The sequence below is a fragment of the Monodon monoceros genome, unplaced genomic scaffold, assembly GCF_005190385.1.
Source record: "Monodon monoceros isolate NGI ecotype Baffin Bay Population unplaced genomic scaffold, NGI_Narwhal_1 Super_Scaffold_22, whole genome shotgun sequence".
Taxonomy (NCBI): Eukaryota; Metazoa; Chordata; class Mammalia; order Artiodactyla; family Monodontidae; genus Monodon; species Monodon monoceros.
In genome coordinates, this window is record NW_021703779.1 from 35,382,504 (window position 1) to 35,406,975 (window position 24,472).

The window sequence follows — 24,472 nt, forward strand, 5'->3', positions numbered from 1 at the left end:
GGGGAGGTGTGAGTGGCTCCCCCCAGGGCTCCAGGGTGGGACTGGAACTTTCCACTGCTCCGCTCCAGGACTTCCGCTGGGTGCCCTGCGGGCCTGAAGCCAAACCGAGCTCACCTTTGGAGACCCGTCTCCGCTTGGCTTTCAGCAGAGAGTCCTCCGGGAGCTCTTCCACAGTGGTCTCGGTGTGGTTGCTGTCGCCAGAGACCTTGCACTTTCTGTCCAGCCGGAGGGTGGGGCTGCGTGGCACGTCCGGGGCCGCCTGGTGGGCGGGGGGCTCGCTGGCAGGCTCCGTGTCCATGAAGTACTTCTCCCCGGGAAGATCTCTGTCCTCTGGGGCTTCGAAGGGGTCGTGTTTGCTTCCAGCACTATACTCGCCTAGTGGAGGGGAGACAACCCGGAAAGGAGGGAACAAAGGTCACCAGGAGCAGGCAGGACCCCCATGCCCAAGGCAATCTGCTACCAACAGACCCTCCTTTGCAGGCCAGGGGCCTCACACGCAGGAAGCACAAAACCCTCAGAAAGACAACGTCCCAAAGGAAGGGCAGCTGAACACAACCAGCAAAGAAAGCAGAAAATGAGGCGTGTAGCCCACTCACGATTTCCCTTCCTCCGGTTCATAGCTGGAGCAGCAGTGAGGCAAGGAGAGGCGCCTAGATGACCCTTCTGTAGGCACATGAGGTAACTCCCTAACTGCCTAACTCTCCAAGGTGGCTTACTTTTCAACTGAGGGTGAGTGACCTCACAGTAAGAGCCAACCAATCCAGGGCAGAGCTACAAATTACTATGGAAACAGCTGCTGAGGTCATTATCTTCTAATAAACAGAAAAGGCTGATGTCATAAAGAGACCAAATGTCCCCCAAATGTCATCTACACAGGGATAGCACCAATGTTCACTTGGGTCAGCAGGGGCAAAGGTGAAGAAAGAGAGTAAGGAAAGAATGGTGGGAGGCTGGGAAGCTGGGGAGACCAAGGGAAGAGGGGCCTGGCAAAGCTAAGGGAAAGGCTTCCTGGTGCACACACAAGGGTCAGGGGCAATTTCAAAGAACTCAACCAGATTGCTACAAGTCCGTCTGTCCTCTTTCCACACCCGTGGGGGGAAAAGCATTTCACTGCCATCAAGGGGCTGCTCCTATTTCCTGTCCAGGAAGAAGGCCCTCAGTGACACTAGGCACACCCACAGGGGCACCCGTCACCCCACCTGGCACTTCTCCACGCCTTCCTTCCCAGGCAACAAGCATCTAAGGACATTTCAAAGACAAGACTCCAACCCCCTTCATGGGAGGGGGGCGGGGGCTAAACTGCTCACACCCCAGCTCCGCCCCCTCTGCTCAACCTAGCATCCACTTGGGGCTTTTCCTCCAATCACCCCAGCCTAACATCGCTCCTCACTTTTGCTCTAGCCAAAGAAACAGTTTAACTGCTTTGCTAGTCACATTGTTTCTAACACACAAATAATTCCGTAACGATCACTGTGATGTTAATGAGTTCCCCGAAGATGAGCGAAGATGAGGCTGTCCGTCACCGGCCGGGGGTGGGGGTGGGTGTATGAGTTTGGTATTTCGTTAACACCTGAGCTAAGCTCCCACAGCCCCCGTTTCCCTAGATGAAATCATGGACACACCCCTCACATGCTGCTAGCATTCCTCCTCCTCTCCCTAGACCACTTCAAGTATCACTCCCACTTCTGCCCAGCCGGCTAGTCCCCCGATCAGCCTCTCTTGGGGGCATTCCCAGCATTTAATGGCAGTCAGTTGTGGGAATGAACCTCACCCTGGCCTTGGCTAGCCTGACCTGTGCTCTCAACGGTGGAACCCACTTTTCTCCAAGGGTATCCCAGGGTGGGACAGATCCCCATCTACTCTTGCCAGAATGGTGGAATCACCCCAACCGCGAGGGTCTCCTGTCATGGCAGCAGGAGAAACCCCAAACTCCTGGCCTGTGCTTACGGGTGATGCAGCCCACGCTACCGCAGGCCCGGTGAAGAGGGTGCGCTGCAACTCTCACTCCGGCTGCTCTGTGACCCTCTTAAACACCGGGCAGGAATGGCGCCGCTTTACAGCTCGGCCCCCTTCACTTGTAAAGTGGGAATGTTACTGCTAGCCTCCTCCCAGGGGTGGGCTTCATAATCACGGGCTGGGCTCAGCACAGAGAAAGGCTGGAAAAATCCCTTTAACCAAAAGACACCAAGACCGCCAGACCAGCCTGAATTTCAGGCCTGAAATGTATGAAATTTTAAGAGGTGAGCCCTCCTGGTTACACCGTTGGACTTCTCTGGTCCAATCAGCCTTCCCTAAGAGCTCCGTGGGAGGGGATCCATGGAGGAAATGTAAGGGCTACCTTAAGAACCCCCCAGGTCCAATTTTAAAGTTTCTTTTTTCCAAACTAGGTCCATCCACCCTTCCCCCAACCCCAGAGCCTTTTAGGGCAAAGATCTCAATTCCCCTCAGCTAAGGCCCCCCAAGACCTTACGCTAGTGTGACCTTACCCAGGCCAGTAATAACCCTGAAGGACACCCACCCCGACTGCCCAAGATACCCATGGCCACCAGCTATGGGGGAGAGGCTCCGTGTCACTTGGAGCTTCTCAATGACTGTTCTAACCACGACCCACAGGAGGATTACCCTTGAGGGCAAAGGAGATGGGGAGATAAACAGATACACGGGGATCCTAACCATCAGGCTTTGCCATCATTGCTACTTTTGGCCCTTCTAAAAGCGGGAAGCCATGTGCCCTTGGTCACCCAGTCTAAGCAAGATGTGAACGTGGCTGTATTGTTTGAGGTTTAATGCTTGCTCCCTGCAGCATGGTCATATGACTCACAGCACATATATCCCAAATTCATTATGGTTGTACCATAGCATCACCTCACAGAAGCATCACCATAGCAACATTTACAAGTCACCGTGGCAACAGAGCACCCTCACCACTGTTGAGCCATGCCCAGTGAGGCCTAAACAAGGTGAGACGGTTCTGAGTTGTTGGAAGGCTCCCCAGGATTAAAATCCCCTTCTCTGTAGCTTAACTATAGCACCTCCAGTAAGGGCTAACCTTGTTAAAACTTACACCCTCTACAGAAGGAGTGCAGGGGATCTCTGTTCCAAAGTAGTTTACAAACGTGCAGGTGCTCAGCTGCAAGAGAAGTTCCCTGAGCAAAGAAGTTTCATGAAGCCCCTTGACCGAGGCTTCCTCCAGCTCCTGGCCAGGCATTGCCACTGAGCAGGTCCTAGGCCTGTCCCAGCCAAGTGGTTGGCAAGGGAGATGGTTACTCCAAGTTTGAGAAGGAAGGGACCAACGCCTCCTTGCCCCGCCCCATCCTCAAATGCCACTGAGGGTTCCTAGTAATGAACTTCCAAGCCTGAGGAACCTCCAAGCTCATTTGGTGAACTTCCAAAATAAAACTTTAACTCAGCCACCCGTGTGATCACAAAGAATAAATGAATATCTCAGCCACTGTGTTTTCAAGCTAATTCATTTTTTAAACAAGCCCCTAGCAACAAGATGCACCCACACCGGGACAACCAGGGCCGCGCAGACAACACCCACCATCTTAGAAGCTCCTGGTCCCTCCATGGATAGGGGCTGCCTCAGAAGGGGGAAGGCATCTTGAAGGCGTCCTGGACCCTCTTTGTGACCCCTGCCCGCCCCAACTGCCCGCCCCAGCTCCCATGTGCTCACAGCTCGGCTCTCGGCCACACCGGCGCCCATGAGAAGGACCTGAGTCCATATCAGCTCAAGACGTGATGGCCCAAGAACAGGAAGGCCCATTTATTTCCGGCTGAATGGAATGAACACCTGCTGTGCACCTTGGATGCGGAGGCGGCAGTAAGAACAATGGCTCCTTCAGGTGACCTTTCTTGACCAACTATTTACAAACCCCAAGTCTCTACAAGACAGAGGGTGGATGGTGAATCCACCTCCGTTGCCCCAATCTTTCAAACGGAGCCCCTCACCTTCCCCAACCCTTCTCCTGCCCTCCCATGGTGGAGATTCATGGCTCACTGGGCCATGTCCCGGGTGCTGCAGGAAGAGACCCGTCGGTCGGTCTGAGACTGGAGGCGGGCAGTGGGGGGAGGGGGCTTTCGGAATCATCTGGGGCTCAGGCCCTGCTCCCCATCGGCCACACTGAGTTCTTGTCTCCACGCTCAGCAGGAAGGAAAGACTGGGAAGGACACACACAAACTTCTCTGGGAAGAAGGGCGGGGTGAGGCCATTGAGACATGAAGGGCAGCGGCCACCCTGGGTTTGGCCACGTTGCTGGAGAAAAGGGCAAGAAGACTCGGGGCCGGTTAACTTCCCGCTCCCTTCCTCCAGCCTCCCTCACCATCCACCCAGAACAGGCAGATCCCCTCCTCAGAAAAGTGCATCCCCGTGAACTTGGCCTTTGCCCACCTTTATCAGATCTCTCTGAGAAACTTCCCCGAGAGCTGAGTTATGAGGCCACTCAGGAGGGTAAGGGCTGCGTGTCAGCTGTGAGCACAGGCAAGGAGGGAGGCTTTCTTGCTGCTTTACTCCAGTGGCCTGGACCCTCCGTCTTTCATTCCAATCCCGAGGGGGAGGAGCTCGGAATCGTCTACTCCAGGCACATCAAGGGCCCCATCACTCGGGTAAGGCCGCCACTGACTAGCCACAGAAATCCCCTTCTACGGGAGCCACGCAGGACAAACCGGTCCCGGTGTGGCTTACCCAGAACCCCGGCCACAGGCCTTTGCCTGACCCCAAAGATGAGCTGAGGGAGGGCAGTGCTCCAAGCAGCAGAGAGAAGCACACGCTGTTGCTGACCACAATTTTCCCGAACTGCATCAGGCACCCAGGACCTAAGCGTGTGCGGGAACGCCGACCCTACGACTGGGTCCAAGGGCCTGGACCTCCCAAACGTGCCCACCACCCCCGACTGTCCTGTCTCAGGGGGATTTCACGCCCACCCTGTCCTCGACGTTCACCTAGATGCCCTCATTCACCATCACCGGTGAGGTTTCTGGGGTCCGGAGCGGGCCGCAGGCCACAAGCACGCACACTGAAGAAAGCGGGAGGAAGACCTCCACTTGCTGCCAACAACATCTCATTAGCCCAGGAAGTCTCGAGGGCAAAGCCCGAAGTCATCCCCAGTGGGGAAGCAGCTGTTGGGAGCGCAGCGTGTGACTCGAGGCAGACGCTAGCTTTCTCTCCAGCTTTGCCTCCAAAACATAATACACCCCCCGTCTGGTAGGAAGAACGCCCTCGTTTATCCCACGCCCTTGGAGCGCGTTGTCAACTCCTAATGACTGCAAACAAGCCTGCCATAGAAAATAATTATGCTCATCTTGCTGGTGCCTTTATCAGCCCTCATCTCACTTCAACGAAACCTCTGCCTTTGGAGGGAGAATCCGAGTACTCTCCACTCCCTCCCATAGGAGACTGTCACTCTGGAGGGTCTGGCTCTGGCTGCAAGTGTCATGCCACTGCTACCAAAAACCCGCATCCGTACCTGCTACGAAACGGGACACATACCTGCTACGCTGGAGGTCTTGCACTGCCATTCCTCTGCTCTACCGTAGTAGGCTATTACTAACTACAGGACTAGCGTTTCTCCGGAAAAAGGAGATGCGTGCCAGGAAACATTTCATAGGTGCTTCACTCCTGGACGCCGCAGCGCTCCAAAGGACAAGCAGCCTTGCAATCCACAGCTGGGAAGGATGGCCAGAGCAGCCCGTTCTCCGAACAGCCACCACCCAGATGCTGGGCCATCGGAAGTGTATTGTTTCCTCTCGCCTCCCTCAGCACTGGGAGCGGAACCGCCCCGTTCCCACCGACGTGGTACCACACGCGAGCCGCCTGGGTTCACTTACATCTCTCACTGTCGTTCTGGTCGGCAATGGCCTCCTCCAGGGCGACCGACTTTGGCTTTTTGTCCTGACTTCCTTTCAGCCTTTCCCAGTCAGCGGGGCTGAATTTGCACACCTCGGAGTCTTTGGTCGTGGGGTGGCCACCTTCTCGCTCTTTCATCTCCAACTCTGAGAAGCGCATCATTGCACGCTAGAAAGAGAACGGAGATGGAAAAAAGACACACCTTACCACCAAAGCTACTTCACTGCCCTTACCTTAAAGGAAAGTATCTTCAAAGAAAAGTTTGCCCAAAACCAACCACAATTTATGATACAACTGAGATATTTTAAAATTTAACGATAAAAATGTAAGAGTGTCTATATGTAACTAGTCACACACTCTTTATTCATAAAGCCATATGTATGTAGAGATATATGTGGTGTGTATGTATAGCCATACATACACTGTGGCATAGAGACAGACATTCTCTTTCGAAGGTAAATAAAACAAAACAAAAACACAACGCAAGGAAAGCGAAACAAAAACACAACAGAAAAGGAAACAAATGCACAGTGAATAAAGACGACCATGGCCCACAAACTTCCCTTTGTATATTTGGAAATGAAATTTAACTCAAAAGGTTTATGTAAGATTCTAGTAATAAAAATTTGAAGAACTGACCTCACAGTAAGCAGCGGGTAGACATAAAATACTGTCCTCTTGTAATCCTTCCATCTATGTAATTAAAATGGGCACTCAATGGATCATTTAGATAACTTCATCCATTTTTATAAGCATAAACCAATTTTTTTCTTAACATTGCAAAACAATTTGGCTTTATTTATCTTTTAATTAAAAGTAAAATATCTTAAGGAAATTCCTATACAACATCTATCATTCACTAGCAAGTTAAATACATACTCTATCCCTTTAAGCAAGGTTTGTTTTTTTGTTTTTTTTGGTTTGTTTGTTTTTTTGGTGAAAAAAAAAAAAATTGCACGAATCTCACAGACATGCGGCCGCTACACACCTCCACCAAGTATCACGTAAGGCATTCTAAACAGCGCTTTTAGGTATATTTGTTAACGTACAGTAACGGCAGAGAAATCAAAGCGATTGATAGGTAAACGTCATGCAGTCTTTTAGACATCCTTCGCAATAATTAAAACTTCCGTTATCAGCATTCGAGTGGAGTTCGCTTAAAATCTACAGAATAACTTAAAGTATCCACTTACGTCCCCTTACTGGACACATTTCAAACATTTAAATTTATCATAAGCTTCATTAACCAAATCAGCCCGGTGTCCTGCCCTATCATACCCCTGGCCCCCTCCTCTTCACACATTAAAAAAAAAAACCTGACAACTGGTCAGGCTCCTGAAATTCGGGTGGGGGGGCTCACCTGCAATGCCCGCTGCTCCCGGCTGAGCTGACTGGAGTCTGCGTACAGTTCGGTAGTGACACACTTGAACCGGTCACCCACGTAACCAGCGGAGTTTGCGATTCTCTTTGCCAGCTTAGATGGCTTCGGTTTCAGAACTTTGCCATCGGTTGATTCTGCCTCGCCAGCTCCGTCTTTGGTGTAGGTGGGGGCGACGTCCACACTCGGTGGGGCACTGCCCACGCAAAACGGTTTGGGATCCTCTTGGGTTTTCCCGAAAGTGACCGCAGAGCCCTCGCTCCCCAGGGTCGGCTCCAGGAATGAAGTCGAGACCGGCATCGCCAGGTTCTCCTTGTTGGTTCCCGCCGGAACATTCTCCTTGCTTAAGCCGAAGACGGGCTGGCCCGGAGCCTGTTTGAAAGTATAGGCTTCGTGGAAGTCACTGATGCGCCCCAACTCCTCTCTCAGGGCAATGAAATCCCGGTGTGGCTGCAGGGCCGGGTCAGGCGGGGGTTTGGTGGGCTCGGCACTCTGGCCGACACTCTCAGCTGTGAAGCCGGGTTTGGACACGTTAGCGTCGGTCTTCGCATCTGGCTCTTCCCGGAGGAGGTCTACATAGACGAGCTTGTCACTCTTGACGACGGTCTTCCCTTGATTCCAGCTGGGGCTGGGCTTTAGGTTCTTGTCCGCGGGGACTTCTGGATGTAACTTGGTGCTGCCAGCCTCCAGCATCTCAGAAAACCGGTTCCGGAGGCTTGGGTCCTCGTAGCGGGTCCTCTCGTGGGACCGAGACCTCCTCTCCGGTTTCTCCTCTTTAGTGATCTCGATGGGCGTGTGAGGTATCAACATGGGATGCACCATGCCCAACCCCAGCGCGTCCTGGTAGGTCACAAACTCCGGCCTGCCCGTGGGTAGCCCATAGGGCAGTCCCGGCTTTGGGGCGAGGTGCCCAGGAAAGAGACTGCCATTGGGCAACAACACCGGGTGAGGGTAGACAGGGCCTTTGCCGTGTAAGGAGAGGGGACTTATGGCGATGCCCTCGGGTGCTGGGTAAGGCAGGTAACTCCTGGGGTAGGGGATTGGTGGGGACCTGAACGCCTCGTTTGGTGAGAGAAATATTGAGCTCGGCGGGAGGCCGTTCTCGTTCGCTTTGAAGCTCGGCTCTGGGTTGCTGGCTTTGGCGCCCTTGCTGCCGGTGCCGCCGCTGTGCTTGGCAGGTGTGGTCGGGGGCTGGCCCACGTGCTGGATGACGGATGGCGTGGTATCCACGGAGCTCCTGCTGGTCTTGCTGCCCTCGGCGGTGGCATTTGGGGCCGGCGACGCAGAGGCTGGGCGGCCGGCGCTCGACACCGACCCCGAAACGTTAGTGACCACGGCGTCGGCGGCGCCCATGCGGGGACACGAAGAACTGCGCTGCTGCGGGATGGCCCAGTCCAAGGCCTTGTTTTTCAGCGGCAGGCCCTTGCCATTGTTCTCTTCGTTAGGACTTGGCCCGGGCACCACCCAGGACGAGGGAGCCGTGCTAATGATCTCAGATCTATAGATAGCACAGCCATTTCCTGGAGGAGATAGAGTTTCTTTCGGAATCTCACTTCCGGAGAGCACTAGGCCGCTCCCAGCTCTGCTGTGAACCAGGACCGTGGGAGCCATCTTTTTCATGTGGTCAGCTTTGGAAGCATCTACATCCACCACTTTAGAGGACAAGTCTAGTGGCTTATCGGTGACGTCTTTGGTAACCGTCTGCTTCTCCAAGAGAGGAGGTGAGCTGCCATCTTTTCTGTCCTGACCTGCTGCTTTCCGGGTGTGCCCGGGAGCTGGCTGGCTGCTTTCGGCTCCTTCTGGAGCCTTAGGATACTTGCTGCTGCCGAGCCTGGCCGCGGGGAACTCGCTGCTGACCGTCATGTATGGCTTCGACAGGGTGACCGAGGGCGACGTGGAGATCCTGGCATAGTGCTTATGGAACTCGGAGTAGGTGTCCGCAGCGGGCTGCGAGGGAAGGTGGACGCGGGGTGAAGGCCGAGGCGAGGGGGGCAACAGGAGAGCCGTGTCCCCCGGCAGGCCGCTGGTGACCGCCTTGGCAGAGGGCACCCTAGGCTGCTTACTGTTCTGGATGTGGGGATACGAGTGGGAATCGACCGGGTTCCCAGGACTGACGCCCATCTTCCAGGGCAGGCTTTTGTCTGCGCAGTGGACCAGAGGCGGGATGGCTGGTGAGGCCGAAGGCGTCGAGAGTCTCATGGGCGAGGCCAGGGACGACGGGATGTGGGGACTGACGTAGTGAGGTGGCGGCAGGTAGAGAAATCGCTCCCCGTTGGTACAGACCGGAGAATACAGCGGCTGGGCCAGGCTGTAGGACTGCTGAGGTAGCAAGGCCTTGTACATGTTCAGGGAATACTTATTTGGCGAGTCGAGGAAAGGGTAGATGGCTGGCGTGGCCCCCTCCATGTAAGGATTGACCCAGGGCAGCCGCAGGTAACTAGCACCATTGATGTTGAGCGGGCTCTGTTTGTCGCTAGCAGGTCTGTCCAAGCCCAGTGTTTCTGCCGTGGGGACAGCACTTTTTTGTATTCCGGGTGGCGTTTTGTATATAGCACTGAAGCCATTTGGGGGTTTTCCGGAGACAGCGGAGGCCTCCACCGTCTCGGGTGTATTCGGTTTGAACTGCATCTCTGGGTTTCTTTCGGAAGAAAACCCCAGACCACCTATGGTTGTGGCAGCCTCCCGCCCTTTCTCTGAGCCCAGTCCACACAAGCTAGAATAGACGATGTTTCCGGGGACACGCAGCCCTTCCCGGATCAGGCCGGTGCGGTCCATGCTCAGCGCTGCCAGGCCATCGATCCGATGGGCCGTGGTCGCGTCCACCTTCGCAGAAGAAGAACATGGGTATTACCGAGGACACGCCTTCAAAGCAGCCCATCCCAAAGAGAAACCGCGGACTAGCTCAATAGGACATCAACCTCAACATCTGAGCCGAAAGGGTTTAAAAATAAAGGATTCACAAGGTCTTTGGCCCCCTCCCCGCTTATCCAGAACCGTCCCCTGCCTGCCGTCTCACTTTTGTCCAACTAGTATCCTGAAAGCACGTAAAACGCTGGTCCCTTTAGACTTGAGGCCCCTGCATTAATTCAGTCATCTATTCACTCTGGAAGATCCACCTTCTCAGCAGAAATTCTTTGCTGCAACTGAGGTGATACCAACTCCACTGCTCTCAGAACCACCCTCGTGGGGTACAGAACTCGGACTCACCCTCCCCAGGCCCTGTCAGGTTGGGGCGGGGCGATGTTCACTGTGTTCCCCCCCCCCCGCCCCATGTAGCGAGGCATTATTTAACATAACAAAAAACAATCTTCAGGGGGACAGTAAGGAATGAAGGACTTGAGCTGTCTCATTTCTAAATCAATAAAGAGGCCATGGGTCAAACTGTAGTTGTGTCTTTTGACTTCCTCTCCCTGGTATCTGAAGACAGCTCTGTTTCATATTTTACTGGGAAGGTAAACCCTAAGGGTCTACTTGGAGGCTACAAATTTATCCAGCTGGGAGCACTGATGTGGCACGTAGCTTATCGAAGAAAAGGCGGCACATATCCCACCAGTCGCCAGGGGACGAGGACGTAAATGGCGAGCAATCGAGCCAGGAAGAAATTGGGTGAGGCTTCGTCCTGCAGCCTAGGCTTTCTTTCTACTCAAGCCCTGCCCTGAAACACCCAGCCCCGCCCCCAAAAGGCCCTTTAATGGTATGCAAATGAATGCACGATTGATTTACAGATCACTGATACTCGGCACGTCAACAGAAGCCATTAATCTCTTACCACGTTGTGATTCAAGGGATTTTCTTCCCTCAGTTCCAGTCTGGCCTTTGAAGCGTCACCATCGTTTACAGGAATTTTCCTATTTAGAAGGACACACCAACTTCATGAAAGCATTCCTCACTTAATCCATCTTTCATAGATTGCCCCAGAATAGACCAGTTTCTAATAACTCCGTTTTTCCAACTGCCCTTTAAAAAAAAAAAAAAAAAAAAAAAAAAAACCCTCCCCAATGGCCCATATTGAAAGTTGTCCCCGAATGGTGATTCAACAGGACTGGGAAAAACAACGGAAAGGCAGGGCAACAGGGATGTGAAATCACAAATACGTCCTCGAGTTGGGTAAGGCAGAAATTCTGCACAACCACGTCACCCTCACAATTTTTTCTCTAGAGAGGCCGGGCAGGGCAGTCCGGGCTCTGCTGTCCTAGCAGACCCTTATAAGCTCTACCTGAGGACAGGCATGAAGTAATACAATGTCCAAAGCCAAAGTGGGGACCTCAAGGCTGGAGTCTGCGAGCTGGCTACATCACTCACTTCTGTGTTACCCCGTGAGGACAGGCTTTCAAAACTTTTCCCCAAACAAAGTTAGGTACCATGTCCTACGAAACCGGTTTCCATGGTGAGAATGAAGCCATATTTGACTGCCTCTATCAAAATGATGGGGGATACACACTAATATTCTACAAATGTCAGCTGCTCCAGGGGAAGCCGCACATCTGTGCCAGGCTGCTGCGGCTGCCCTGGAACTCGTTATCAGAGAGCATCGGTAAAGAAAGTGCTTGGTGCCAACTTCCAAATCCCCAGGATAAAATCACTGACAAGCGGCAGAGAAAAGTTTCGTCATTACCCGGAAGGGCAGCTTCAATTATCTACTGCTTAGCTGCCTCTACCCCGCACTCCAAAATTACTGATTAGGAAGCGTAACAGAGCTGTCGGGTGACTGAAACCAGGAGCCAATGGCCTCGCTGAACAGGCGGCGGAGGACGCAGAGAAACCTGGGCTTCAATGATGTGAAGGGTGGCTATCGCCCCATTTATTACCGAGCAAACTATTTGTTTTAAAAGCACATCGAATGCCGATCCACCTGGGCCCACACTCCTGACATTTAGAGTTAAAGCAGCATATAGACTGGGATTAATTCTCCTTCATAAATATGAAATAATAAATTAAGGACGAAAGTGCACTGAAAGGCCGCTTTAGGGGCTAATCTCTTAAAGGGCGGCAATGCTTCGCTGAGCCAGGTTGCCTGTTAAAACTGTAAATCAAGGGCCGCCAGCTAGGCAGGAGATCTCCCCCCAACACCCTACCCCCTTTGGGCCCACTCTGGCTGTGAGGACGTGAAGGGGGGGGGCTCTGCTCAGGAGCCCTGGGGAAGGACCCACGCTCTCCCCAGGCCTCAGCCGGACACGCGCATTTACCTGTCGTCGCTGATCCCACACATGCGGACCCTCTCGCTGTTCATCCAGCTGTGAACGTTCCCATACAGGGGGGTTGCTGAAAGCATGTCGTCTTCTTGGATGGCAGCTTTTCTTCAAGCGTCTAGTCTGTTTAAAACAAAAGGAATCCCAGAAGGTTGAATAAAAAAGGAGCCAAAGAGGGAACAAGAGAAAACCCTCCTTCTAGGCACTTCATACAGAACGCCACTTGGGGAGGCAGGCCCTGCTCCATGTTCTACAGATGGCCAGGAGCAAAGGAACACGCCTGAGCCAGAGGTTCAAGGAGGGAGATGGAACTTCCCTGGCAGGAGGCGCTGGGGACGAAGAGAGGGTTCAAGAACCACAGGCCACACACCATTCAAGGTGCAGCACATGTCACCCTTAACCTGCCCTTCTCCCTTCCCCTTTCCCAGCCTTTTGGAGAACACACTTGGATTGAAAGCGGACTGTGCTGGATTCCAGGGAGCCCCACATTGATTCTTCTTGCGGCTGAAAGGACCTGGGGACGGGGGTGGGGTGTGGGATAAAAGGCACACAGTCCGGTGTGGCGGCCCAAACTACGACTCACTTCTACGGCTGCGGTGCGTGTGACTTACAGACGGAGGGTTAAAAAGAGTCAGTGGGCTGGCGAGCCACCCCACCCGGGCCCTAGATTAGATTAAGCCCCAAACCTGGGTGGTTTGGCCTGGGAGCTGCAGAGGGAGGCGGCGGAGTAATTCAATGACGCCTGCTCGCTGGGGACCAGCAATCAGTAGCGAGTGCAGAAATCGTAGCAGCCCAGGCTGCCGGGCTGGGGCTGGGGCTGCAAGTTTCCGGCCCGCGGGGAGCAAGCAGAAGCCACCCGTTAACCGTCTACCGGGAGGAGGGGGGAGGCTGCCGAGGCAGAGGGGAGAGCCCCGCCCCCTCCTTAACTTCCCGGCCCACCAGCCCCACCCACATCACATTCTAGTTTGCTGCATGAGTGAAGGGTCAGGACAAGCTGCATTTTATTAACAGGATTATCACGGCGCGTGATTTATCCTCGTGCAGGATTTTAATTGCTCTTTGGAGGTTGAGCCGTTTCTTTTGACTGCGCTTCAGCCCCATATCCTGCTGTTAAATGCTGGGTTAATAAGTAGGGGAGCCTTTAATGCCTGGGACCGATGGCCCTAGGCAATTCCCCTGCTCGCAGACTCCCTTGTCCGGGGCGGGGTGGCGGGGGAGGGGAGGGCCCCCCCAGCCACGGCCTCTTTACACAGGACCCGAACCTGAGTGTGAAATCACTGGTGTGCAGCTCATGGGGGGGAACTTTTCTTTCTCCTCCCTCACACACCCACCCACACAGTTTCCGAAAGCCCAAATGTTCCCTAAGTCGACACATTTCCTTTGTTAGCAGGAAGAAATATGCAAATGCTTGCTTTTACACTTTAGCACACGGAGCTGACTGCCAGGTCTGTTGGGTGGGAGCCACCAAGGACTGGGGACTCTTTTTCCGAGAGTGACTAGGGGTGGGGTCAGGGAGCACCTGGGAGACCTGAATCCCAAAGCCAGCCAGGCTATCCCCCTCTGCATTTCTTTGTCCTAACACAGGCTTTTGTCCACCAGCATCCCCCGTCGGCGGCCCCTATACAGGCGGCCCCTATACAGAAGGGAACACCGTCTGTGAATCAAGAGCCACACGGCGCGTAGTTAGAACTCAACAATGAAGCTTGAGGAAAGGCAGAGATCTCCCAGTTGTGTCCGGCCTGGTGGGATTCTAGAGAAGCTATTTCTTTAGGAAGCATCCCTTACTTTAGACAGACTGGGGCACTTCCAGTGGCTGGCCACAGTGCCCCGAAAAGGTGGACTCAGATGGACTTGGGCATCAAGGAAGGTTCTGTGGGGGGCTCACGGGCTGTTCTTCCGTGTTTCGAACATACAAATCAAGTTGGGGGCAGGCCACCACTAGTGCAGGGCCGACGAGAAGGCACGTTCAACAAAGTGTCCCCTCCCTAACCCCTGCCGCCCCTTCTAACAAAAGGAAGACCAAAAGGAAGATGTCCAGGGAAGCCTCATCTAAAAGGTGGAGGAGCAACATTCCTCGGTGCAAGTGTCCTGGCCGTGGCTGCAGCGGGAGGACCACAACGTGCCACCCCCTGGCTGGGTGTCACGGTGAAATTTGGACATTATACCAGAAGCCAAAGGGTCACTCCATCAAACCCTTAAGAAAAGGATGAGGGAAGAAGCGTGTGTGCCCTCGAAGCCCCCAATCTTCTGGTGCCCCAGGCTTCAAAACTTACACAAGCTGCCTCTTACATGTCTCCTTTAGTTGTCACCTTGGGACAATGACCTCTGAGCACCTGACTGAGGAAACAGAAAGGCCGCTGCCACAATCACCCTACTGAGTCCTCTCCTCTCCCCCCAAAAAGGGCCAGCAGCCCCCTTCCCTTGAAAGGGCTTTTCTTTAGAAAGGGCGGCCTGGACTTAGCATGAGAGGGGAATGCAGTTTAGAGACACCTGGGACCACGGGGTGCTTTCAGAGCCTCTCCCCGCCCTTCCAGGTCTTGTCTGGTGGGGTTTTCAATATTAACGCCGCACAGATAAATAACACCCAGTGTCAGGATGAAGTGTTCTTACGTGCACAGGGTCAGATGGAGGGTTGAGGCCCCGAGCGTGGTCCGGTGTCATGGGAGTGGGGGCGGGGCGGGGGGCTGGCCGTGAAGAAACTAGAGGAGGAGGGGTAAGGCTCAGTATTGGATCCTGCTGGCTACACCTACACCTACACACACACACACACACACACACACACACACACACACACACTTATAATCTTTAGCTGCCCCATGAACTTTTTGTGAACTGTTTAAAAGTGGAGGTCTGTTGAACAAACAGCGGCGCCACTGCCAGCCATAATTTCATTGCAACGAGCTAAAGACTTTTAACTCTTCAGGCTCCGGGCCAGAGATGGACCTGGGTGGAAAGGGCCAAGGAGCTGAGGCCCTGCCTGGCGTGAGGCCCGTCTCCAGAGTGACAGCCCAAATCCTGGGCAGGAACACCCTCATCCTGGGCAAAGGCCATACTGCTTACACCCCACCATCACTGAAGAACGGGCCCACCCCCCATCTCTCTGGGATGCAGAACTAACTAAGGGGATCTTGGGCGCAAGGGACACAGAGACGGGGTCAGAGACACAGCCATGCTCACCCCACTCCTCTTCCAGAAGCGGCTATTCAAACAGTTGGGGGGTCTTTCTTACTTTCTTCTTCTTTTTTTTTAACCTCCAAGGAAAAGTTCTTCAAAAGTGACTTCCCTGACCCTTGGCTGTGGGTCATGGTGCAGGGGGGCAAATGACGTGATTTAGATGACAGAGCGGGCGCTTTGCTGCTGTATATAAGAGGCTCATCTGCCCTTATTTCTCAACGACCCCCCCCTTTTCTTCCACAGGTGGGTGATGCTTCTGGAAGTGCCAAGACGTGTGAAGTCAGTCACGAAAAGCACTTTACAAGCACCAACCCGTTTCCAGTGGGAGCTGCTAAGCTACACCTTGGCTCTGGGTTTTAACCCTTTTTCCCAGCAGTGGAGAGAAGGGGGCAAGGATGTGGGATAGGGATGAAGAGGGAAGGTGGCCAAGAGAAGGGGTCAGCCGGGGAGACGGAGGAGCGTCTGGTTTCTGAAGAACAGGCCAGGAATTGTGGTGGCTGCCCGCTGAACACCCAGTTCTGGGAGAGACCCGGCTTGCAAAACGCAGACTCGCAGCGTGGTCTCCGGCTTTCGGTCTGGCCCTAAGGGCAAGCACAGGAGAGCCTGAGACTCCCTCGACAGACTTGGGCAGTCATCTGGCCCAGGAGCCAAGAGTTATGATTAGCATCGGAGCTTGGCCTGGACACTGGGGAGAAGAGCCTGATTGGCAGAAAGAGGTCAGAGGGACCAAGATTAGGAGCTGTCACCCCAACCTCGGCATCCCTGAGTGAGGGCACCTTGGCCCTCTGTGAAAAGACACGAGGGGGCACACGGGTCCCCAGCTGCACCCACCACCGTCCTGCCGATCCCTGCCATGAAGACACCATTATGGAACGAGGAAAAGGAGAGAACGTTTGTTTTGTTTTGTTTTTCTTTAAAGGCGACTTCCCTTGGCAGGCAACAAACAGGTTGCAAAGGAAGGAGCAGTGGCCGTGAGAGGCTGGCGTGAGTGCAGGGAGGCAGCACCAGGCCACTCCTGGCACCTCTCCTTTCTCTCCACCCCAGCTCCTCCTGGCACCGGGCCACTTTCCACTGCCTCCGCCCTTGAGGCGCTGATGGATTGGTTCAAGTCTGCACAGCACGCTTGTCAAGTGACAGCGACGGAATGGGAAGCAGCGCCACCAAACCATCCCAACTCCACTCCAGTACTAACGGTGCCCCTTCCTAGGGCCTCGCTCTCTAGGCACCCCTTGCCACATCAGGCACTTATCCAGTTAGTGACCAAGAAGACCTGGACAGGTTTTGGGGAGCTTCCGGCTCAGAAGGCCGGGCAGACGGCAGGGCTCCCAGCCAGCATGCCATGTGCCACGGTCCTCCGTAGGCTGGGGACCTCCTCGGGGAAGGGGTGTCCCTCACTTCATGGGCATGGCTGGTTCTCTGTGGAGGACGCGCGCGCGCGCGCAGTCACCACAGCCTCCCAGCTCCCACTCTCATCCACGGCGTGTCTCTGGGCAGGTGGCCGGACCTCTTCAACTTTGGCCCCCTCATCTGTAAATATTTGGCACCGTGTTTTCCAGAGGATTAAACTGCACTATGGACTTGAGTTCTGCCTGGCAATAGCTGGTGCAGGCCACATCTAACCCATTAAACAGCATCTGACTCCACTAAACATGCTATGTAACAAACAAACCCCAGAATGGCTACATAGTTTCTTTGCGGCAGAGGGAAGGCTGAGGCAGGGACACAGAGGGGGCCCGGGAGGGGTGACCTTCTGCAGAGTGTGTGGCTTTCATGGAAGCCCAAAGCTCATGGCGCGGGAGCCCTTCCTGGGACTGCTCCAAGCGCAGACTGAGTCACACACAGGCGCTTCTCTATTGGCGTCAAGGAAGGGAGGGATGAAGAAGTTCCTATTTTAGGACTGGGGGCCGCGAGGAGGTGGGAGATGAGAAAAAGCGGTCCAGGGTGTGCAGCGTTGGGGCAAGTCCTCCTGGGATGTTTTCCCCAGTATGTGTAGCAGTGGGGAGAGTGGAACCCCAAGGATGCCCCCAGGTCGGGGGGAGGGTCGCAGGCTTCGTGGGGTGTGGCTGAAGGAGGTCGCCGACTGGGTCCTGCAGCCGGGCATGAGTGCTGGGGGCGGAGTGGGGGGTGGGGGGTGGGAGGAGTGATCCAGCCTGCCCAGGCGCTGTCTCTTGGCACACTCCAAGTCATGGCTGTCGCCACCTCCAGAGGCGTCCCCACTCACGACCCAAGTTTTGCATTAGTAACAGAGCTGCGGAGCAGGAGTGGGGGTGTGACGGGGTGGGGGACGGGAAACTCACGCGGCCGGCCCTGACCTTTTGAGCAACCAGAACCTTCCCTGCCTCCTCCCAGGGCGCCAGAATAGAGCAGCGAGCCACTCGGGTCAGTCGGGAGTGAACTTGGCCCGCAGCGGCGGCGGCGGCTGCGAGTGGGGGAGGGGCGCCCCCTCCCCCGCCTCAGCCCCGAGCGCGATCGGTCGGCAACAAAGGGATTTTCTCTCCCACCACACACACCCGCGCTGCCGCAGGCTCCTCGCCCCTCCTCCGCCAGGTCCCAGCGCGGGGCCGCCCCCCCCCACGCACCCCCCCGCCCGACCTTCCAGGACCCCCGGCTCTCTCGGCCAGCCCCCGACCCCAGCTCACCCCGCCCTTGCGCTCCTCTGGGCTCCCCCTTCCCAGGCGCCTGACGCTGAATCTCTGACAAAAAGCAACTTTGGGTGGGCGCACGGAGAACCCAGGATGTGCGGCGGCGCGCCCCAGGGGAGTGGGCACTGACTGGAGACCGCTCCGGGCCATCGTCCTGCGCTCCCTTCGGCCAGTCTGGAGTGTTCTCTCCGTGGACGCCTCCCCCACCTTCCCCGATTGAAAGATGCAAGCCAGGTGTAGCCAACTGTAAAAGGGGGCTCGGGGGCTTGGGGAGGGGGGCACCAGCAAGGATCGACCGGGAGAGCCGCTGCCAAACCGGGGCTGCCCGCCACACACCCCCTTTCCCAAAAACAGAGCCGTGTCGTCCCCCACCCCACCCACCTCCCCGTCAGCTCTTGGACCAACCTCCCCCCGACGCCAGGCCTCGGCTTTTTGTTCCTTTCACTTTCTTTCACGGTTGTGCCACACACAACCACGTGTGTATGCAAGATGGGGCCCCATTTGGAAGCTGGTGTCCCTCAACAGGAGGCAGCAGCCCAGGACAGGAAACCTAGGTTGAATGCAATGAATCAACCTTACTCCTCTCCTCCCCGCCAACACACCCCCTCGGGTCTGCTCCCTACAGGCTGGGTTCCCACTTGGAGTCTACACAACCTGGAGGCAAACCCAGAATAAACGATCCATAGACCACAACTCTAGAGGGGGTGTCACTGCACTGCAGCCTCCATCAGGGCTTTGTAGAAATAAAGTGAACTCACTGCAAACTCCTCCCCCCACAAGGAACAAACTATACCATAAAGCTATTAACGACAGCTACCATTAGTACACACAGGAAGCACAAAGGAACTTTTTACGAATAAAAGGTGCATAAAACACAGGGTCCTGTGATCTGCACCCAGCTTCCCTGCTGATTGTGTGCAGACTGGGAGTGCTGGGAAGGCTGGGGATGAGGGTCAGGGGAGGACAGGGGCTCCCACTTTCTTTACAAGGAACAATAGGAACCCCCCGTCTGTTCATCTTGGAACCCGGAACACCCCAAACAAAGCTGTGGGAAAACTGCGGTAGACGTGGGGGCCCGTGAATTTTTCTAGCTGTTCAGAGCTTAATTACTCCTCCTTGATCCGTGGGACCAGACACGACACCGCCAAGGTTAAAATGCCCCAAACAGCGCCGAGCAGATGTGAGCGAGCTGGCAGACGCGCAAATGAGGCCTGCCTCGGAGCACGATAACAAGTGACTAATACATTGCATATCGTTGAAAGAAAATTATTTTTCTCTAATTTGCATTTGCTTGGGGGGAAAAAAAAGCCAACCAGAGTCCCTCTTCACAAGCACGAGTCTAATCCTGGAAATACAGCCCGGCTGCTTTAAGAGAGCTGGAAGGAGGGAAAGACTGCCAGTGTTTTGGCGTTGCAGGCTTGTTTATCTTTCCGCCTTTCCTCCAAGGCGAAACTCGTTTTGCAAGCAACATTCCTACAGAAAATGGCACACGTCATAAAAAGAGACCAATTTATAGAACTGGCACCGAAGTTCATGTATCATTCCAGAAGCATCTCCCAGCTCCCCACTAGGGAACCCAACTAGATGTAGAAGTCCACATTATAACTCGGAGAGTAGATCTGGGGGCAGGGGTGGGGGGGGGAGGTGGACCCATAATTTGCAGATATCCTGCAAGCTGTACACTCAGGGGCCAAAGTCACACAGAAGGGCAGGATATAGAATTAAGTCAGCTCTAAAGTGATCCTCCAAAGCCCGGGGGCCAGGGCTGCGAAGCCTTCAACCTTGAGATTGGGGGGGAGTGGTTTTTACACCCAGCTTGCCCCAGGACAGCCCAGGGGCAGGCCCATCTTCCGGACCATCCAGAGCCCGCCAGCTTGGACCAGCCCAGCGGGGTATTGCTGCCACCCACCAACTGTTCTCCTTCCCACCCTGGCGCCTCCCCACAGTGCCTGGCAGAGGACCAGGAACTCAGAGAAGGCCGGGCTGTGGGCATCTAGTTGATTGAGTCACAGAGTGGGTGGCGCTGTGGGCAGACCTCAAGACAGCACCGTTGGTCCTGCAGCTGAAAGGCAAGTGCACTCTTAAAAACCGGGAAGGCAGAGGGAGGTGGGTAATCAAAAGCCGACTTGCACACCTCCCCACCCCCATTCACCCCCCTTCGGGTCCTGAACCTACACACTTGTGTTTCCAATCCAGGAAACAGGGCCGAGGGCACAGAACACAGCGGCCGCCTGTCTCTTGAACTTGTCTGAATAACAGGGCCATTTCAGAGGAAGAACAACGGCCTTCAGAGCCTCTGCGATTTCCAGAAAGCCTTCAGTTAATAATACATTCTTTCCAACAGGCTTGCTTTAGGGCGGAAAGTTATTTTCCCAAATCTTAACAACCCGGTCACAAGCCGCTGAGGCCCCAGGTCAACAGATCCCGGCCAAACCCCTCCAGACAGTTGGCACTCGTGACCCCGCAGGCCTTCTCCTGCCACCTCTGCCTAACAAGTTCCCTAAACCACAACACACCAACCAGCGCGCACGTCCACCACGATCCCAGGAGCCAGGAAGATGCGTGTCGCGGGGCGCGGGTGCCGCCGCCGCCGCCGCCGCCGCCGCCGCCGCCGCCGCGGGCTGTCTCGCAGCGCATCCGAGGGCTCCCGGGCCAGCAAGGGGCGGCCACCTCTGCAGCTCTCCGCGGGCCTGCATAGTGCGCGCTTTGTGTGAGCGCCGAGGAGGCACAGCGCTGCTCGTGCACCAACAGCTGTCACATTATTTGCACTCGCTGTAAACAGCCTTCACATTCCCCCCTTACCACATAGTTAAAGCCAGACTAACAATCCACAGTTAGAGATCAAACCAACAACAGCAGCATTGTGTCTGCCTTCGCACCAAGCCCAGCAGCTGGCAGGTTTCTCCGGAACAAGAGACCCCCCTCCCCCCACCCCTCCAGGCTCCAGCCAAGGCTAGCCGAGGCAGCAATGCGTGTGTCGCGGTTGATTGTTAGGGCAAGAGAACACAGCCATTTCGCGCAGAGTTCTGTGGGGTTCATCAGCTCTCTCCCAGAGTTTCCTCCTCCCGGGCCCCCTCCCCCACTTCCTCAGCTGGGAATAAAGCTTGTTCAGACTCCCAGGGTCAGTTTCTCTGCTCAGCAAAGCGTGGGTCGGCCTGCCCCGGCCAGGCCTGGGGTCCTGCAGCCCTCTCTACCGTGTCCCAGAGGCTAGGCAGCTCAGCACTTTCTTCAGCCCAAAGCCTCATGTGTTTCGGAAAACCGTCCGACTCCCTGAATCCTTCCTGGTCGCCCCACTGATCAAAATGTCTCCTTTATGATTTTTGGTTAAGTCGAACATTTCCATAATCGTCATTATTAGCGCAAATTACACGCCTAATCGGTCCTTAAATAGATTTTAATTAAATAATCATACAAGGCTCATTTTATGACTTAAGAAAGGCATTAGTTTTCGTTATAAACTTTCCACCAGGATATAGAATAATGATAGCAGACAAATACTTATTCTTTGAAAAGCACCAATAACTGATGGGCAGAGTACTGGGAAAGGAGACCCTGCTTCACACCTTCTGGAATCGAAGTGGAGACTAGACAGACCACACCTGCACAACTTCCCTCCGGAGAAGGGAGAGGGGATTTCTTCCTCCAAAGCATTACTTTTGTCTTCTCTTTGGGGCCAGGAGAAAGGAACCCCAAATGTTCCTTTTCCATGCCCATCTGAAGAGATTTCTCCAGCTTAGAAGTCTCTTGTAGAGACCACTCCTCGCCACCCCCATCTGTTTTCCACCCCTCAGTCTGCTGAGAGCCGAGGTGGAAAGCAGGCAGGCTGTGCTTGTTAAATGCTGTGTAAAATGCTGTTAATAAAATAATAAATACAAAGGATGGAGGCTGCTGGTTCCATGGGTGTTTTGACTGGAAATGCCTTGGCACTTGTCATGTGTTTATGGGAGGGCAGACAACTCTAGGATTTACATAGTTTGGACATTTCTGTACTTCATTTATTCTTTCCTAAATGACGTAGGCCTAGAGCTATTTCAAGTTTGCATTTGTACAGAACTGTTAAATGCCTAAGAGTTTCTCCAATTAAACCAAGTTTTAAATCAGACCCAAGGCTGGAACGTACTCTCGGCCTCGCCCCACTCCGCCCCTCTGCCTCTGTGGCTGGAGAAAACAAACAGACACTCGACAACAATCCCCTGCCCTTGCTCTCCCCACCTTCACCACCAACCCCCGGGGGGGGGCACCTAGGGCAAAGGTTAAGGTGTCTTCAGATTACAGGCAAGGCCCTGGCTACACACACTGTAAAGCACTGCAGTTGTCCGCATCCTGGGCATACTCGAACCTCTAAAATACTGAGCTAAGATGGGGGGAAACTGCTGGCCTGGTAAAACCCACTGTTCACAAAACAATGTCAGCAAAGGCTGGAAGGCATTCTTTAGAGAGGTACCAGGGACTCATGCCTACTGAAGCTCTTTCAGCACAAAGGCTTTTAGGGGAAGAAGGGAAAAGGGGGGTGGGGGGGGGGAGAGAAAGGGAGGGCTCCTGTTTCAGAGCAGGCATCCCCAGAGAGTCAAGAACCAAGTGTAGCTTCAATCAAACGCTGACTTCCCCTCTGGGAGTCTAGTAGGAAACCTGATCACAGTAGCTTACTACCGGCCTGGATCCATACAGGTCTGGTTTTCTTCTCATGCTAGTAATTTTTTAAAATACATATCGATATAAAAGAAGCAATCCCTGACAGACTTTATTGAAAACCACACTGAGACCTCATAACATCCGGACTTAATCCCTATCAAACAAACCACAGCACCTCTGGCCTCTGCAGCGGGCCAGACCCTTTCACCTCTTCCCACCAGGTCTCTCCCCTCCAGCCGCTGCTGTTCCCTCCCCCCGAAAGAATGACGGGAGGACTTGCCAAAGAGCACCTAGATACCGGTTCTGGAATCAATTCCTAACCATATAAATGATCCCACTTAGGGGGAGAAAAAAAAAAAAATCCTAGCCTTTTCATATGGAATCCTTTAAAGCCCAGAATGCAAAGAACTGTAACAAAGGGAAAGAGGAGCCCACGGAGGCAGACCTGGAGGAACAGCCTCAGGAATACCCTTGGAGGGGAGCTTAACCTGCAGGTTGGTCCCCAGACGCTGGCCTACCCAGGTCTTGTTGGGGGGGGGGGGGCGGGCATCTCAGGGGCAGCAGGGAACAGAGGAGCAACCTATAGGAATCTGACCAGTCATTCAAAGCAATTACTAGTCCTCGGGGCCTACTATGTGCCAAGTATTCTTTGATCCTAAAGGTGGATAATTATTCCCAGTCTTACAAATGAAGAAACTTACTGAGGCTCAGAGGCCATAAATAACCTGCCCCCAAGGTCACACAGCTAGTAAAAATGGGCCACGGTCAAACTCAGTCCTGGAGTTGCGGAGAGGAGCCAATTATTGGTCAAATTGTGCCATCCGGAATCCCCAAGAAGTTTGGAAGGCTCCCTTAGCCCTTGTACTCCAGTACAGAGCAAAAGGATAGCACTTAACACCTATGAAATTCAGTCCACAAGGAGCCTGGACCCTAGTTTCTCCTACACCCAGAAATCTCTTGTCCATGTGAAGTCTTTCGAAATTTCTGCCAACATCCTACCCAATCTCCCTACACTGGAACACCCTGGTGTGAGGCCAGGGATCCCAAAAAGGCTCCACTTTCCCCTCCTCCAGGAGCCCAGAACAAGCATTGGGAGGTGGGTGCTACTCTTAGGTCTCTGTAAAAAGTGCTGACACCTGGAACTAGAACAAGGCTTGCCACACTAGTTTTGCCACATAAAGCAATAAATCAAATTATCTAGACAGAGCAAAAGCCCTTTGGAAAGAGTGCCTACATCTACCTTTCCTAGGACTTTAATGAAAAACCCAGGGACCAAAGTGGACTGGGGAGGCAACTGAGGGGGAAGCGGCTTGCAAGATGCTAGACCCTCCTGGACTCCTGGGGGTCCCCATAAAAAGCCAAGTCCCAAGACAAGCCGGAGGTTGGGGTTATCTCTCCTCTCCCCAACTTCTCATCCCAGCAGCGCAGGGCCAGCGCTCAACATCTCCTCCCTACCCCATCCTCAATTTCCTGGTCTGCCCCGGGCTTTCAGAAGCTTCGGGAACTATCCACACCCGATGCCACAGACGCCACAGGCTCCACGACCGAGGGCCGTCTCCAGCTCAGCTCGGTGGGAAGGGCAACGGGCAGCAGCGCCGGACACTCGGCCGCC

At 54.4% G+C, this 24,472-nt stretch overlaps 1 protein-coding gene across 1 annotated transcript in view; it reads right to left on the minus strand.

The window, feature by feature from the left end:
* Nucleotides 1–24,472, minus strand: part of BCOR (BCL6 corepressor) — a 42,826-nt gene that overhangs the window by 11,102 nt on the left and 7,252 nt on the right. Inside the window, exons 2-7 of the mRNA XM_029240168.1 lie at nucleotides 12,410–12,535; nucleotides 10,993–11,071; nucleotides 7,206–10,046; nucleotides 6,485–6,538; nucleotides 5,827–6,013; nucleotides 7–375 (exon numbers count right to left, since the gene is read on the minus strand). Coding sequence (XP_029096001.1) covers nucleotides 7–375; nucleotides 5,827–6,013; nucleotides 6,485–6,538; nucleotides 7,206–10,046; nucleotides 10,993–11,071; nucleotides 12,410–12,495 — 3,616 coding nt within the window. The 5' untranslated portion in view covers nucleotides 12,496–12,535. The remainder of the gene's footprint in view (nucleotides 1–6; nucleotides 376–5,826; nucleotides 6,014–6,484; nucleotides 6,539–7,205; nucleotides 10,047–10,992; nucleotides 11,072–12,409; nucleotides 12,536–24,472) is intronic.